Source organism: Bombina bombina, chromosome 6, assembly GCF_027579735.1.
Source record: "Bombina bombina isolate aBomBom1 chromosome 6, aBomBom1.pri, whole genome shotgun sequence".
Taxonomy (NCBI): Eukaryota; Metazoa; Chordata; class Amphibia; order Anura; family Bombinatoridae; genus Bombina; species Bombina bombina.
The window spans coordinates 178,539,431-178,555,282 of NC_069504.1; the positions used below are offsets into that span (position 1 = coordinate 178,539,431).

A 15,852-nucleotide genomic window follows, 5' to 3' on the forward strand; every position below is an offset into this window, starting at 1 on the left:
CCATGATAATAATTTATTTAATTTGCAGATATGAAAATTATAGTTCTTAGACCAGCCTTAATTATTCACATACATTTAAATTTAAGCTTTACAGTTTTGAACATTACATGCAACAACCTCCATTTTGTTTCAAGTCATCCATGTTTAGGGCCAGACTCAATCACAGTTGGCAGTACCTACCTAGATTAATGCAGAGCACAGCAAACCCATGACCAAACAGGATTTATCCAGTTTAACAAAGTCTAAAGAAAGAGAAAACACAAACCATGTTTTCTTCCTTGGTAATCCTGTTTTATAAACTCCTACGTAAATGCCATTTATAGAAGTGTTTCTTCATTTCCCACAGTGCATATTGATTGGTGACCTCAATAATGCCACAGCTTCTCAACATGAGACTTTTGTGCCTGTTGAATTGCTATTTTGCTTCTGTTGGGTGGATAAGTTAATATGGTATCATGAATGGTTAGTTTGTACTTGTAGTGTCATGTAGAAAGCCTTTTCAAAGAATTAAATTGTGTACAAAGGTTGTTGAATTCTTACAGTTGAATTAAAGTGTCTGAAATTTAAAATTAGTTTATTAATAAGCTGTTTTATAAATGAACAAAATAATGATAGAAACGTTGAATTAGGCACACAAATCTACAGCAGACTAATGCTACCAGTAAAACAATAGGAACAATAAAAACAGCAGAAATACCACAGTACAAAGAGTGAAGATCCTGAAAGATGTCCGTGACAACAAAGGGATGTCCCCAATGCTTGCTACCTTCTCTAAGAGTCTCAGACTGTAGACCTTCAAGCACCAGTTCCTTGAAAAGATATAAAAAATAGGGGGTTCCACGAAGCGTGTCACAAGGAAGACATCAGAGAGCCACCAAGCCAGCAACCATACTGAAGTCCCCCAGTACACTCATCTTAAGTCTCAGCTCACAACAACTCAACTCTATGTAAAACAAAGAAAATTAAATTAAAAACTTTGAAATGGTAACAAACAAACACAGCCAATACACACAGTGTATACACAGCAACATGTTTCTTAGCATCTTTCATAAACTGCTTTTTAGCTTCAAAGGCTTAAAGATAAATTTTGTCCGTAAAAATCTTGTGAATTTTATGCGAAGGGCAGTGAATGCTTTAAATAAATGTAAGTTTAATATATAGATGGATGAACAGTTAAATTGAAGGCCCAGCAAAAATAAATGTAATTAGGCAGAGGGATGGATAGATAGACAAATACACATATTATTTAAACCTTGCTGTCTGTAAACTTAAATTTCAACTGTGGTGTTTTTGTCTTCCTTTTCTATGTCATTCCAACCCATTACAAGCATATAAATGACTAATTAAATATTAAAACATGGTAGTTAATTTGGCCAGCTTTCTAGTAGATGCATGTAAATATAGATGGACTGAGGGACAGATAGACAGATAGAAGGATGTATAGGCAGATGAATTCATAAGTTAAGTGATAGGTGGACAGATAAGCACATGGAATTCTCAATAAACAGAAGCATAGATGAATAGAGGGGCAGATAGATGGATATACAGATGGCTAGTGAGATCGATAGACACATGTAAATAAAGACCGGCTGATTAATGGATAAACAGGCTTATTAATGGATAGGCAGAATGATTGATAAAAATGGCGCTGACACTATTGCTGACATTATTATACGTTGTTCTAGAACTTCCATAACTAATATCAGCTGTATTACTTTTACCTTCATCATATAGTAAAGAAAGGATAGTCTGTTGTTCTAGAATAACTCTATAGATGTATGTTTCAGAAGGGTTTACCGTATATGGATTTGCTTTCTTATTTTTAGGAGACATAGAGTTCAAGCTTCCCATATCACACGTTTAATTCACAACAGTAATACAAATATTGAAAGCATATTCAGTTTGTTTAAACATTTATAGTTCCATCTGCTTTTGCAGAAAGCATTAATAAAACTTGAAACCAGTTACGAAATCAGTGCTCTTTGTCCTGATGAAAGACAAGTAATTATTTTCTTCTTGGGAGGTCTCCATCTTATCTTTCTTGATGATCATCCAATGCAAATGAAATCCACGTTTGCTATAATTTACTATTTGTATCTGCACTTGACCATATATTTAAGTGATTTGTGAATGGATGTAAGATGCAAAATAGTTGCTGATGAGTAAAAATGTATGTTAAAAAACTCTGCTGTCAATATGTTTTAGTAAAAACAACATTGTGGGACATATTTATGACTGTACTTAAATGATTTAAAATATCCCTGGGGTAACAATAATCTATCTTTCTTTCAGGAAATACCTCCTGGGCAGTTGGTCAGATTTTTCTCCAGCCGCCTTGGGAATTCCTAAAGATGAGCAAAATTGACAAAATAACAGTTTTAATACCAGGTAGGAATTATCTTAATTTTTTAATCATTCATTTGAGCATCTTAACAGTTTACACAAATAATTACAGGACAATGAATATATGAAAGAATCTACAGTGATTTATTCCAGGCATTACATGTAACACTGTATTATTAATAATTAGCTAATTGCAGTTTATTTATTACCCAACACTTTTTACTTTTCTTTTGAACTATTTGTGATAGTACTAGATAGTTATTCATTAATGTGCTGTATGTGACTTCAACCACCTTGCACAGATAGAACTGATTTAAATGAACAAACCTTTGATCTATTTCATGCCAGCAATTGTATCATTTCCTAGTAAAGCTCTTATCATCTAATATAAAGTGCATATAATTCTAAATCTGCACCCTGTAGTTTTATTTGAAGTGTTTATTTCAATCACAAAACATTTTTTTATTGTCTACATATGAGCAACCTCCCACTATTTCATTTTACCTAATGAAGTTTATCACATAGTTTACAAATAGCTAATTTACCTTTATTTTCTCATTTTAAATAACTGCTTTAGCCCGTGGAAACTGTCACCTATGCTGAAAATGTCAATACCGCGGCTATAAAAAATGCTTTGTAAATCAGAGGCAGCAGCAGAAATCAACCTTATAGTGGGAGGTGGGAGAGAGCTCCCAGCTTATTTGAAAGGATGTCCCAATAGCATATTTGAAACAATGAACTCATGTAAGCTGCTTATAAAAGTACTAGTCCTTACAAAAACATCAGTTATATGACTTACAATTATGCATTGTAGAAGAGTTTATTATTTAACCATTCACTCTTATGAAGAGCTGCAACAAACTGTTATACTGAGAGGTTAAAGAGGCACCAATTGTTAGACTGCTGTAGCTGTATAATAAGGATTTGCAGTAAGTGTTACCTTGTTGCTTGTTTCAGGTAGCTAATTGTCCAAAAGGGTTGATATCACTATGCAAAATGAAATGGCATTAATTCATTCTTTAGATCTTGCCAATAAGGGTATTTGATGACTGCATCTGGCTGATGTGGCTTAAAGGGACACTGAAACCAAATTTTTTTCTTTCGTGATTTAGATAGAGCATGAAATTTTAAGCAACTTTCTTATTTACTCCTATTATCAAATTGTCTTCATTCTCTTGGTATCTTTTTTTGAAATGCCATAATGTAAGCTTAGATGCCAGCCCATTTTTGGTGAACAACCTGGGTTGTTCTTGCTGTTTGGTGGATAAATTCATTCACCAATAAAAATGTGCTGTCCAGAGGCCTGAACCAAAAAAAGGCTTAGATGCCTTCTTTTTCAAATGAAGTTAGCAAGAGAACGAAGAAAATTTGATAATAGGAGTAAATTAGAAAGTTGCTTAAAATTGCATGCTCTATCTGAATCACGAAAGAAAAAAAAATGTGGGTTCAGTTTCCCTTTAAATGTAAAAATAAATAAATAAAACATTTCCCACTAAACTCACTTTTTAAATTTATAACCTCAGCTTTTATTTGACCCTTAGCCATTATTTTTTTCAATTTCTAGTTTAACTGTGTAGTCTTTTCTTAACACTCCATCTTCAGACTGTGACTTCTTGCTCTGTCTCTGGAACATGCTGAATAAACAACCTTCTTTCACTTTATCTAATCTGTGTTTGTTCTGGAAAACTGATTTACAGAAATCTAGAACAGTGTTTCCTTTTGCTGATTGCAAACAAGAGCCAGTCTAACAAATGTTTGCCATTAATTACCCCCACACAGGGAGATGTTAACAAAATGGACATGCAAAGGGTGCCTTATGACAGTAAATACCTTAAAGGGACAGTGTACACCAATGTTCATATAATTGCATGTAATAGGCACTAAGAAGAGAATATGCACATATCTAAAATCTAGTATAAAACCTTTTTAAAACTTCCCTAGAAGCTGCTATTTTTAGCACTGTTGATGAGGTTAGGATGGAACATCTAGTGAAAGGGGCTGGGAAAACAAGAAGAACAGACACTCCCCCTTCCCTGCATATAAAAAGACAGATAACCAAAACAGGAGCCAGCAGAAGTCTGTAAACGCGTGTATACATTTGACACTGTGGGGCTTGGTTAGGAGTCTGAAAATCAGCACAATTTTATTAAAAAATAAGCAAAACTATACATTGTTACAAAAGCACTCCCAGATGGACTTTACAAATGGATCATCTACAAAACATTTATGCAAAGAAAAATCTAGTGTGCAATGTCCCTGTAATATTTTATTAAAACTCTTTAGTTATATGCAATGAAATAACTTTGTAATAGGCATTCATTATTTATTTTGCCCCCTGTTCCATGCAATTTAGCTCTGAAAACTGTGGATTTTCTAATTCTCAGAACTTGAAATCCACCCTGCAGACTTCTTACCCTGCTACATATATTTCCCTAATTGACTTTAAAGGGACAGTAAATACTTTGAGATTTTAATATAAAATGCTTAGTTATGCATAATAAAAACTTTGCAGTGTACATACTTGTAATATTTATATAGCCTCATTTTCACGTACTAAAGCTATGAAAATTCTAGACTTTCCAGTTCTCGGAGCTGGAAGTATATACCCTGATGGCTAACCGTTTTAGCTTTAATAGACTGCAGACTGTAAAATAATTCACTTGGATTGGCTCCTACAAATAAAGAAAGTGGTGGGTGGAGTTTGGCTGTTGATAAACAATTGCGGTAAACACGATGCTAATTTGTGTTAATATTTAGATTTGTCTGAAATGTTATTCTATAGCAACACAACAGAAATATCTTGAAATTATAAGGGGTTAACAGTCCCTTTTTAAGAGAACACTTTGAGATTGTAATACACAATGTTTAATTATATATAGTCAAAAAAGTTTGCAATATACTATATTTATTATGTCCCCTGTTTCTAATTCCTTTTTTTTTTTTTTTTTTTTAAACTTTTTATTAAGGAATTCAAAAGCATACATTAGCATTTGAAGATATACATATCTGAAATGCGGCTTCAAAATACAAACAATTTCAAAACAAGTTTGCAGGCAGAAGTTTTCCCTGTTACCTGGGAAGTAATAAAAGTACCAATATGCATGCAGTTATCTTAGAATGGTTACCATGATATCTAGCATTCCGTTTCAGAATTTAAGAAATAGAAAACAAAAAATGTCCTTTAGACTAAAGTTAGTGAGAATGTACATATGTGTCTTGACCATTTGTCTTAGTTTGTTATTTGGGGTGTCACAAGCCCTGCATTCAGTTATTCCTCCCATATAAAGCACATGAAGTGATAGTCATCTTTTCGGTTAGTCTGTCCGTAATGATATTTTTCTAATTTTAGGGTGTGTGTAACTGTACCTTTCCATATAGCTACTGAAGGGAGGTCAAGTTTTTTCAAACTCGAGGGTATTAGTTTTTTTGCAGAGTTGACCATTATTGTCAAAAGTGTTAGTCTAAGTTTACATGTCATTTTAGGGAAAAGGTTAAAGAGAAAGGTCCAAGTATTAAAAGGTAAGGAGATGTTCAGTGCCTGTTCAATTTCCTTTTTGATTGACTCCCAATACTTTTTAGCTATTGGGCATTGCCACCAGATGTGGAACGGAGTCCCGCTATCCTGGCAGCCTCTCCAGCATGTTTCTGAAACATTAGGGAAAAGCTGGTGGAGACAAGCAGGGGTATAATACCATCTGCATATCAATTTGAGGTTCATTTCTAAAATGGATATTGAGGAGGAAGATTTACTCATGCGTACAAATATTTTGCACCATGTTTGTTTGGGAAGGGAGCTCTCAGCTTCTCTTTCCCATTTGTCAACATAGGAAGGCAATGTTTTGGAATGGGAAGCTAAAATCTGTTTGTGTACCAAAGAGAGGATACCTCTGTTAGGTAATGGATTAGTGCACATGTTTTCAAAAGGGGTGAGAGGGCGGATCAAGTAGGTTTTAGATGGGTGTGTGGAGAGGAAGTGTGACAATTGTAAATAAGTCAGCCAGTCTTGAAATCTATGGCCACAACAGGTGATAATTTTGTTTTGTGGTTTCAATTTTCCGGCTGAGAAAAAAACATAGGCAGGGAGAGATTCTCTTATACCCGGTGATTGTGTCTCATTCATCTTAATATTTAATGGGCAGGAAGTGTTTCCTACAAGTGGAGTTAATGGCGAGCATGCCGTAGAAATATGTCTGTGTTTCTTTATAGCCTTGTCCTAAAGTCTATAGTTTTCTCGAATTGCTGTGGAAGTTGTAGTTGGGAATGGCCTTTGGTTGGGAGGGAGCCAGCATTGTCCTCCTAAATTAATTTCATTAGCTAAATGGTGTTCCAGCAGGACCCAGTCTTTGCTGGTAGCGTGTTTACACCAATCTACTATCCTAGTCATAAAGGTTGCTTGTCTGTAATGTTGTAAATTTGGTGCACCAATGCCTCATAGTTCTTTGGGACGGTATAGTGTGGCTGTAGCGATTCGTGGGTGTTTGTGTGCCCATATAAAAGAGGTCAACATTTTCTGTAGTTTATAAATTATCTGTTCAGGAAGGGGGATGGGTAAGGTCTGCATAAGGTATAAAAGTTTAGGTAGTATAATCTTTTTGACTGCATTGAGTCTACCGAGCCAAGAAAGGAATTTAGTATTCCAAATTCTCAGCAGTGAGGCTACTTGTATTTTAAGATTCTTGTAATCTAGTGATAATGTATCCTGTGTGCTGGGCGATATATAAACTCCTAGATATTTAATTGCTTTTGCCTGGGTTCTAAATTGAAACTGTTGTTGAAGGCTATTTAAAGTTGTAGGTGATAGATTAACATTTAGTGATTCAGATTTTGTTATGTTTATGCTAAAATTTTAGTAAAGTCCATATGTTTGTAGTGAGTCTATCAGAGGGGACAGATGTGTCAAGATTTGTAAGGGTAATGAATATATCATCCACGTAAAGTGTTATTTTGAATTCTGACGAACCTATTTTATGGCCAGTAATGTTTACGTTATCCCTTATGTATGAGGCTAGAATTTCCATGGACAGAACAAAAAGCAATGGGGAGAGGGGGCAACCTTGCCTGGTTCCATTGGGGATTTGGAACGGGTCTGAAATTGAATCATTTAGTTTAACATTTGCTTGGGGTTTATTGTAAAGTGCAAAGATCTTCCCTATTAGGTCTTGATCAAAGCCGAATCTAGACAAGGCCTGCTTTAAAAAAGACCAATCGAGCCTATCAAAGGCTTTTTCCGCATCCATTGATATGAATGCGGAAGGTATGTGGTGCCGATGTGCATGTTCCATGAGAGCTAGGATTTTGGTGGTGTTGTCCCTAGTCTCACGTGTAGGCATAAAAACCGGCTTGGTTAGTATGAATGATGGAAGGAAGGACTGTATTAATACGATTTACAAAGATTCCACATTGAGTAGGGAAATAGGGCGAAAATTTGCTGGTGTAGTTGGTGGCTTACCCGATTTAGGAATTACCGAGACTTTTGCTTCTAGCATAGAAGGCGGGAATATTTTTTTTCTGTAACTTCATTAAAGAGAAGGGCAAGGTGGGGGATTAGGACTGAAGAAAAGGCTTTGTAATATTTAGATGATAGGCAATCTGGGCCTGGACTCTTCCCATTAGGTAAAGTGGTTATGGCATGCTGAATTTCTTGTATGGAAATTGGCCTTTTTAAATCCTGTAATTGGTCTTGTGTGATTTTGGGGACTTGGCAGTTGGTGATGTAGGATGGGAGATTTAAGAGGTGTTCTTCTGAGGGGGGAATCTTAGTTATGTTATAGAATTCTGCATAGTATTCCTGGAAAGTGAGAAGAATTTATTTTGTTGTGTTAAGGGGATTCTTATGTTGCGGGTGGCGAATCTCATATATAAATGATTTAAATCGTTTCTTTTTTAGTGCCTGGGCTAATAGTTTGCCTGCTCTATTGCTCTTATAGTAAAACATACTATTTGTTTTTTTATGTAAGGTTTGATATTCTATATCTATCTAAGAAATTATCTAAGGCTGTGCGGGCGATCTGATAATCTTGTTCCGTATCTGAGTCGTTTGGGTTTTGTTTTAGTGCTAGGTCTAATCGAGAGAACTTGTCAGTTAGATCTTTATATTGTTGGCGTAAGTTATGTTGGCATTGGACTTTTAGTTTTATTAGCTCACCGCGGATTACACATTTGTGTGCTTCCCAGATCATGTAGGTATCTTTTATGGAATTGGCATTATGTGTAAAGTATTCTGTGATAAGTGCTGATAGCTTGGTCAGAAAATCTGGGTTATTCAAAAGAGTTTCGTCTAATTTCCAGATAAATGGTTCTGAGTGCACTTCTGACCATGAGAATTTTAACTTCACAGCTGAGTGATCAAACCATGATGTAGGTGATATGTCACAGCGGTGTACATAGGGGAAGCCTTTCTGGTTAGTAAATATATAATCTAACCTACTATAGGTTTTGTTAGGGTGCGAGAAAAAAAGTGTAATCTCTGGTATCTGGATGTATAAGGCGCCATATGTCATATAGATTTAGGTCTTTCAGGCTTTTCCACAAAGACGTGGTGTTTTTTTTTGGATACTGAGATTATGGGGTTAGAACTGTCGGGTTGTAAAGGGAAATTTAAGTCACCTGCAAGGAATACAGGGCCTACAGCAAGGTCAAGTATTTTCCTGAACATATTTTGGAAAAAAGAGGTCTGTGTAGTGTTTATGGCATATACATTCACCAGCGTTATGGGCCTACCATACAAAAGTCCTGTCAATCCTAGGAATCTGCCTTCTTTATCTCTACTAATGAGTTGATGTAAATGGAAGGTCTTTTTTAATTAAGATGCTGACTCCGGCCTTTTTGTCAGGCCCAGAGCTATGGAAGTGCGTGGTGTATGTTTTCCCAAAATATTTGGGTTCTTTTTGGTGTTGAAAGTGGTCTCCTGTAGGAATAGGATGTCTACTTGTCTTTTCAACAGGTCTGATAGTGCTTTGGAGCATTTATGGGGTGAGTTTAAGCCTTTAACGTTTTGTGTCAGTAAGGTCAAGTGGTGTGTAGGTTTACCTGTAAGTCGTGACATTTTTGCCTCTGTAATGTGGAACAATTGTCAGGAATGCAGCATATTACTTGGTACTGAGTCTGAAAACAGTAATGTTGGAAACACATTTTCCTGCAAGATAAAATATTAACAATGCAAACAGTGCAATCAGTAGGTGCAAACAAATAACAAACAGGTAGGTATATTATGAAACTTATATATAAACAAATACAAATCTCTTCTCCTAATATAGGGCATAATGAGAGTGTTTATAGGGGAATTTGTATTGCAAGCCCTAAAGTTATATCTAATAGTAGATCATCTATTCTAGTAAATAGGTATTATGAACTAAAAAGTCCATTGTACTATAAACATATGCCCTAAGCAGCATAGGGAAATTGATGGAAAGTTGTTGTCATTAAGGCGTGTGCGATGTATGAACAACATTCGTCATGGCCCTTATACAAACTTTTTAGACTTCAGAGTCTCAAGGTGATGATGTGGAATTGGCAGGGCTAGGAATGTCAATTCTTGGCGGTGAGGAAGTAACAGCCTTGCCTTTTTTTGCAATTACAGTGTGCCAGGATGATGACCTTCCACTTGATCTCTTAGTAGAAGGCTGTGTGGAGCCAGCCGTAGATACAGTCTCTACAGGGTCAATGCCCAGAGATGAGCAAAATGACGGAATGTCTTCCGGTTTCTTACATATTAAGTGGGTTTTGTTTATAAGGACCCATATTTGTGCCGGGAAGCCCCACCTATAAGGAATCTTTTTATTCCGGAGTGATGTTGTTAGGGGCACAAATTATTTTTTTTTTGCAATGTTTCATATGATAAATCCTGATAAAACTGAAGAACAGTTCCTCTGAAGCGTATTGGTTGGTTCTTGCGCAATTGATTCAGTATCATTTCTTTCTCCAGAAAGTTTTTGAATCTTTCCCCCCGAATTCTAATATTCTTCCGTCTACTGCGGTTTTCCAAGTCCTCCAATTTTTCTTGGAGGCCATGGATAACTTCTTGTTGGGATGAGACTTGCTCAGATAGAGTGTGAACTTCTTCTTTAAGTTGGTCTTGGTTGCTTTCTATAGATTCTATTTGGAATCCTAGAGTATTTATGTCTTGTGACATGCTTGCTAATTCCTCCCTGATGCATGTGCGGACTATGTCCGCTATATCTTGCTTCGAGGGCAGATTATAAAGCAACAATGCTGGAAGTTGTGACTCAGGAGGTAGTGACTTTGTGTTAGAACTTAGCTGAGAATTCGAAGTAGGAGATTTTTCCCCTTGGCTTATATCAGCATGTGGGGCCTCCGAAGGGTCTGTGACATGTAAAAAAGAGGAGATAGTGAGAGTTTTCATAGTGGTTGATTTAGCTGGTTTGTCAGTTTTGACTGTGCGTCTGGATGCCATTATGAGCGTAGTTAGAGTTCAGGGAGACGTCCAATGTCAGAGGTGTATGAGTTTCACTGGGTTTTATCAAGTTGGCTTAATTGATATATCTTCAGGCGTGCTTTGGTGTGTCAATAGGCTATAGCTGTAATTATGATGACCAGAACAACTTTTATGGTGTTGCTATTCCCAGTATTTTCAAGGCAAATCATATATTATGTCAGTTTGGCTGTAGTTAATACAGCTGAACAGTCCCTTCTTAATGTTTTAGGTCTGATGATCCCCAGCCCTATCCTTCAGTATGTGGTGCTAGTCCTCAATAATCTGAGGCTTTGTGTATTGATAAGTAGTTTTCTCGGTCTCTTGAAGGGGGGTGCTTTTCATACTCTTGGCGTGTGTGTCAGACAGGGCTGAGTAGCGCTTTTTGCAGATGGGACTTAGCGCTCTTTGCAGGTGAAAGGCTTAGAATCTTACTGTTCTATCCTGCTGCTCTTACTTGTCCGGAATGGGGTGTCAGCTTTAAAGGTTTGTCCACCGTGTCGGTTTTCCCATGTAATGTCAGATTATGGTTTCCTCTGTGCTGGATGTAGTGTTGCGGCTGACACCGCGGCCCACTCGATGTGGAGAGTTGTCGATGGCGGTCAGGCTTCACTTCCGGTGCAGGGTATGGCGCAGTAACATGACGGGCCCGGTGTTAAGCGTGATATTTACAAAGTTGCTAGCCTCAACACTGTGAGAAGGAGCTCATTTTAGTCAGCAGGACTTCAGGGTTCTCTTACTCACATTTTGCCACAGATATAGCTAGGTTATCACCAGAAAAGATCTGTATTTACTAGGCTTTTTGCATGGAGCTCCGGTATTACACTGCTCTCATGGCAGCATCCTGCTCTGCCCCGGCTGTTTCTAATTCCTTTTGTAAGTTAAAATGCAAACTCCAGGCTTACACTGCTATATTCCACACACTCATTGGTCCCACACTCTAGGGGCCCATTCAACTGTCCTCAGTTGGCATCAGCAAAGAAGGAAACCTAGGTTACAAAATGGAAGCTTTCATAGCTTTATGGATGCACAGTGCCTCTTTCACCTTCAGATGTTATTACAAAAATAGAAATAAACATTTCCTTTTGAGAGATACAAGCAGATGTTAAAGATAAATAATGAACTTTCAAAATGGAAAAGATATGTCCTATAATATGTCTTTCCGTACTTAAAAAAACTGCTCTTCCTACATTTTGGAGGGAAAAAAAAGACATTGGCCTCTAGTTATCAAGCTCCGTAAGGAGCTTGATGGCCCCTGTTTCTGGTGAGTCTTCAGACTCGCCAGAAACAGCAGTTATGAAGCAGCGGTCACAAAGACCGCTGCTCCATAACCTGTCCGCATGCTCTGAGCAGGCGGACAGTCATCGCCGGAAATCAACCCGATCTAGTACGATCGGGTTGATTGACACCTCCCTGCTGGCGGCCGATTGGCCGCGAGTCTGTAGGGGGCGGCGTTGCACCAGCAGCTCTTGTGAGCTGCTGGTGCAATGCTGAATACGGCGAGCGTATTGCTCGCCGTATTCAGCGAGGTCCGGCGGACCTGATCCGCAGTGTCGGATCAGGTCCGCCACACCTTAATAACTAGAGGCCATTGGATTTGGAATGCAGCAGAAGCAGGATGTTTCCACAGAGTTAAAGCTTTAGGGATTTAATTGTCCTTCATAAAAATATTATTCTAGGAAAATAAATAGTATTTAGATGTTAAATGCAAACAAATTATGTTCAACTCCAGCCTGTTGCTATAGATTATGGTGATTTAATTTATATATACAAAACTAATTAACTGTTATATTTAATGTTTCAGGTCCAAAGGATGGTTGTCTTAATAGTGTGGCTTATGCATCAATGATCCCCCTCCAGACACTGCAAAACTTCCTTCGCTTGGTATGTTATATGTATACACTGATCTTGTGCATTAGTTATATGTATACACTGATCTTGTGCATTAGTTATATGTATACACTGATCTTGTGCATTAGTTATATGTATACACTGATCTTGTGCATTAGTTATATGTATACACTGATCTTGTGCATTAGTTATATGTATACACTGATCTTGTGTATTAGTTATATGTATACACTGATCTTGTGCATTAGTTATATGTATACACTGATCTTGTGCATTAGTTATATGTATACACTGATCTTGTGCATTAGTTATATGTATACACTGATCTTGTGTATTAGTTATATGTATGCAATGATCTTGTGTATTAGTTATATGTATGCAATGATCTTGTGTATTAGTTATATGTATAGAATGATCTTGTGCATTAGTTATATGTATTCACTGATCTTGTGCATTAGTTATATGTATACAATGATCTTGTGAATTAGTTATATGTATACACTGATCTTGTGCATTAGTTATATGTATACACTGATCTTGTGAATTAGTTATATGTATACAATGATCTTGTGCATTAGTTATATGTATACAATGATCTTGTGCATTAGTTATATGTATACACTGATCTTGTGCATTAGTTATATGTATACAATGATCTTGTGCATTAGTTATATGTATACAATGATCTTGTGCATTAGTTATATGTATACACTGATCTTGTGCATTAGTTATATGTATACACTGATCTTGTGCATTAGTTATATGTATACACTGATCTTGTGCATTAGTTATATGTATACACTGATCTTGTGCATTAGTTATATGTATACACTGATCTTGTGTATTAGTTATATGTATACACTGATCTTGTGCATTAGTTATATGTATACACTGATCTTGTGCATTAGTTATATGTATACACTGATCTTGTGTATTAGTTATATGTATACACTGATCTTGTGCATTAGTTATATGTATACACTGATCTTGTGCATTAGTTATATGTATGCACTTATTTTGTGCATTAGTTATATGTATACACTTATCTTGTGCATTAGTTACATGTATACACTGATCTTGTGCATTAGTTATATGTATACACTGATCTTGTGCATTAGTTATATGTATACACTGATCTTGTGTAATAGTTATATGTATACACTGATCTTGTGTATTAGTTATATGTATGCAATGATCTTGTGTATTAGTTATATGTATACAATGATCTTGTGTATTAGTTATATGTATACACTGATCTTATGCATTAGTTATATGTATACACTGATCTTATGCATTAGTTATATGTATACACTGATCTTGTGTATTAGTTATATGTATACACTTATTTTGTGCATTAGTTATATGTATACACTTATCTTGTGCATTAGTTATATGTATGCAATGATCTTGTGTATTAGTTATATGTATACACTGATCTTGTGTATTAGTTATATGTATACACTTATCTTGTGCATTAGTTATATGTATACACTGATCTTGTGTATTAGTTATATGTATACACTGATCTTGTGTATTAGTTATATGTATACACTTATTTTGTGCATTAGTTATATGTATACACTTATCTTGTGAATTAGTTATATGCATACACTGATCTTGTGCATTAGTTATATGTATACACTGATCTTGTGTATTAGTTATATGTATACACTGATCTTGTGTATTAGTTATATGTATACACTGATCTTGTGTATTAGTTATATGTATACACTGATCTTGTGTATTAGTTATATGTATGCAATGATCTTGTGTATTAGTTATATGTATACAATGATCTTGTGTATTAGTTATATGTATACAATGATCTTGTGCATTAGTTATATGTATACAATGATCTTGTGCATTAGTTATATGTATACACTGATCTTGTGCATTAGTTATATGTATACACTTATCTTGTGCATTAGTTATATGTATACACTGATCTTGTGCATTAGTTATATGTATACACTGATCTTGTGCATTAGTTATATGTATACACTGATCTTGTTTATTAGTTATATGTATACACTGATCTTGTGTATTAGTTATATGTATACACTGATCTTGTGTATTAGTTATATGTATACACTGATCTTGTGCATTAGTTATATGTATACACTGATCTTGTGTATTAGTTATATGTATGCACTTATTTTGTGCATTAGTTATATGTATACACTGATCTTGTGTATTAGTTATATGTATACACTGATCTTGTGTATTAGTTATATGTATACACTGATCTTGTGCATTAGTTATATGTATACACTGATCTTGTGCATTAGTTATATGTATACACTGATCTTGTGCATTAGTTATATGTATTCACTGATCTTGTGCATTAGTTATATGTATGCAATGATCTTGTGTATTAGTTATATGTATACACTTATCTTGTGTATTCGTTATATGTATACACTGATCTTGTGCATTAGTTATATGTATACACTGATCTTGTGCATTAGTTATATGCATTCACTGATCTTGTGCATTAGTTATATGTATGCAATGATCGTGTGCATTAGTTATATGTATGCACTGATCTTGTGCATTAGTTATATGTATACACTGATCTTGTGCATTAGTTATATGTATGCACTTATTTTGTGCATTAGTTATATGTATACACTTATTTTGTGCATTAGTTATATGTATACACTTATTTTGTGCCTTAGTTATATGTATACACTGATCTTGTGCATTAGTTATATGTATACACTTATTTTGTGCATTAGTTATATGTATACACTTATTTTGTGCATTAGTTATATGTATACACTTATTTTGTGCATTAGTTATATGTATACACTGATCTTGTGTATTAGTTATATGTATACACTGATCTTGTGTATTAGTTATATGTATACACTGATCTTGTGTATTAATTATATGTATACACTGATCTTGTTCATTAGTTATATGTATACACTGATCTTGTGCCTTAGTTATATGTATACACTGATCTTGTGCATTAGTTATATGTATACACTGATCTTGTGTATTAGTTATATGTATACACTGATCTTGTGGATTAGTTATATGTATACACCGATCTAGTGTATTAGTTATATGTATACACTGATCTTGTGCATTAGTTATATGTATACACTGATCTTGTGTATTAGTTATATGTATGCAATGATCTTGTGTATTAGTTATATGTATACAATGATCTTGTGTATTAGTTATATGTATACAATGATCTTGTGTATTAGTTATATGTA

At 35.3% G+C, this 15,852-nt stretch overlaps 1 protein-coding gene across 1 annotated transcript in view; it reads left to right on the plus strand.

Annotated features, from left to right (window-relative positions):
* The window catches only part of CTTNBP2 (cortactin binding protein 2), a 404,880-nt gene that overhangs the window by 288,213 nt on the left and 100,815 nt on the right, over positions 1-15,852 (plus strand). Inside the window, 2 exon segments of the mRNA XM_053716684.1 lie at positions 2,293-2,388; positions 12,579-12,658. Of these exon segments, the coding sequence (XP_053572659.1) occupies positions 2,293-2,388; positions 12,579-12,658 (176 nt within the window).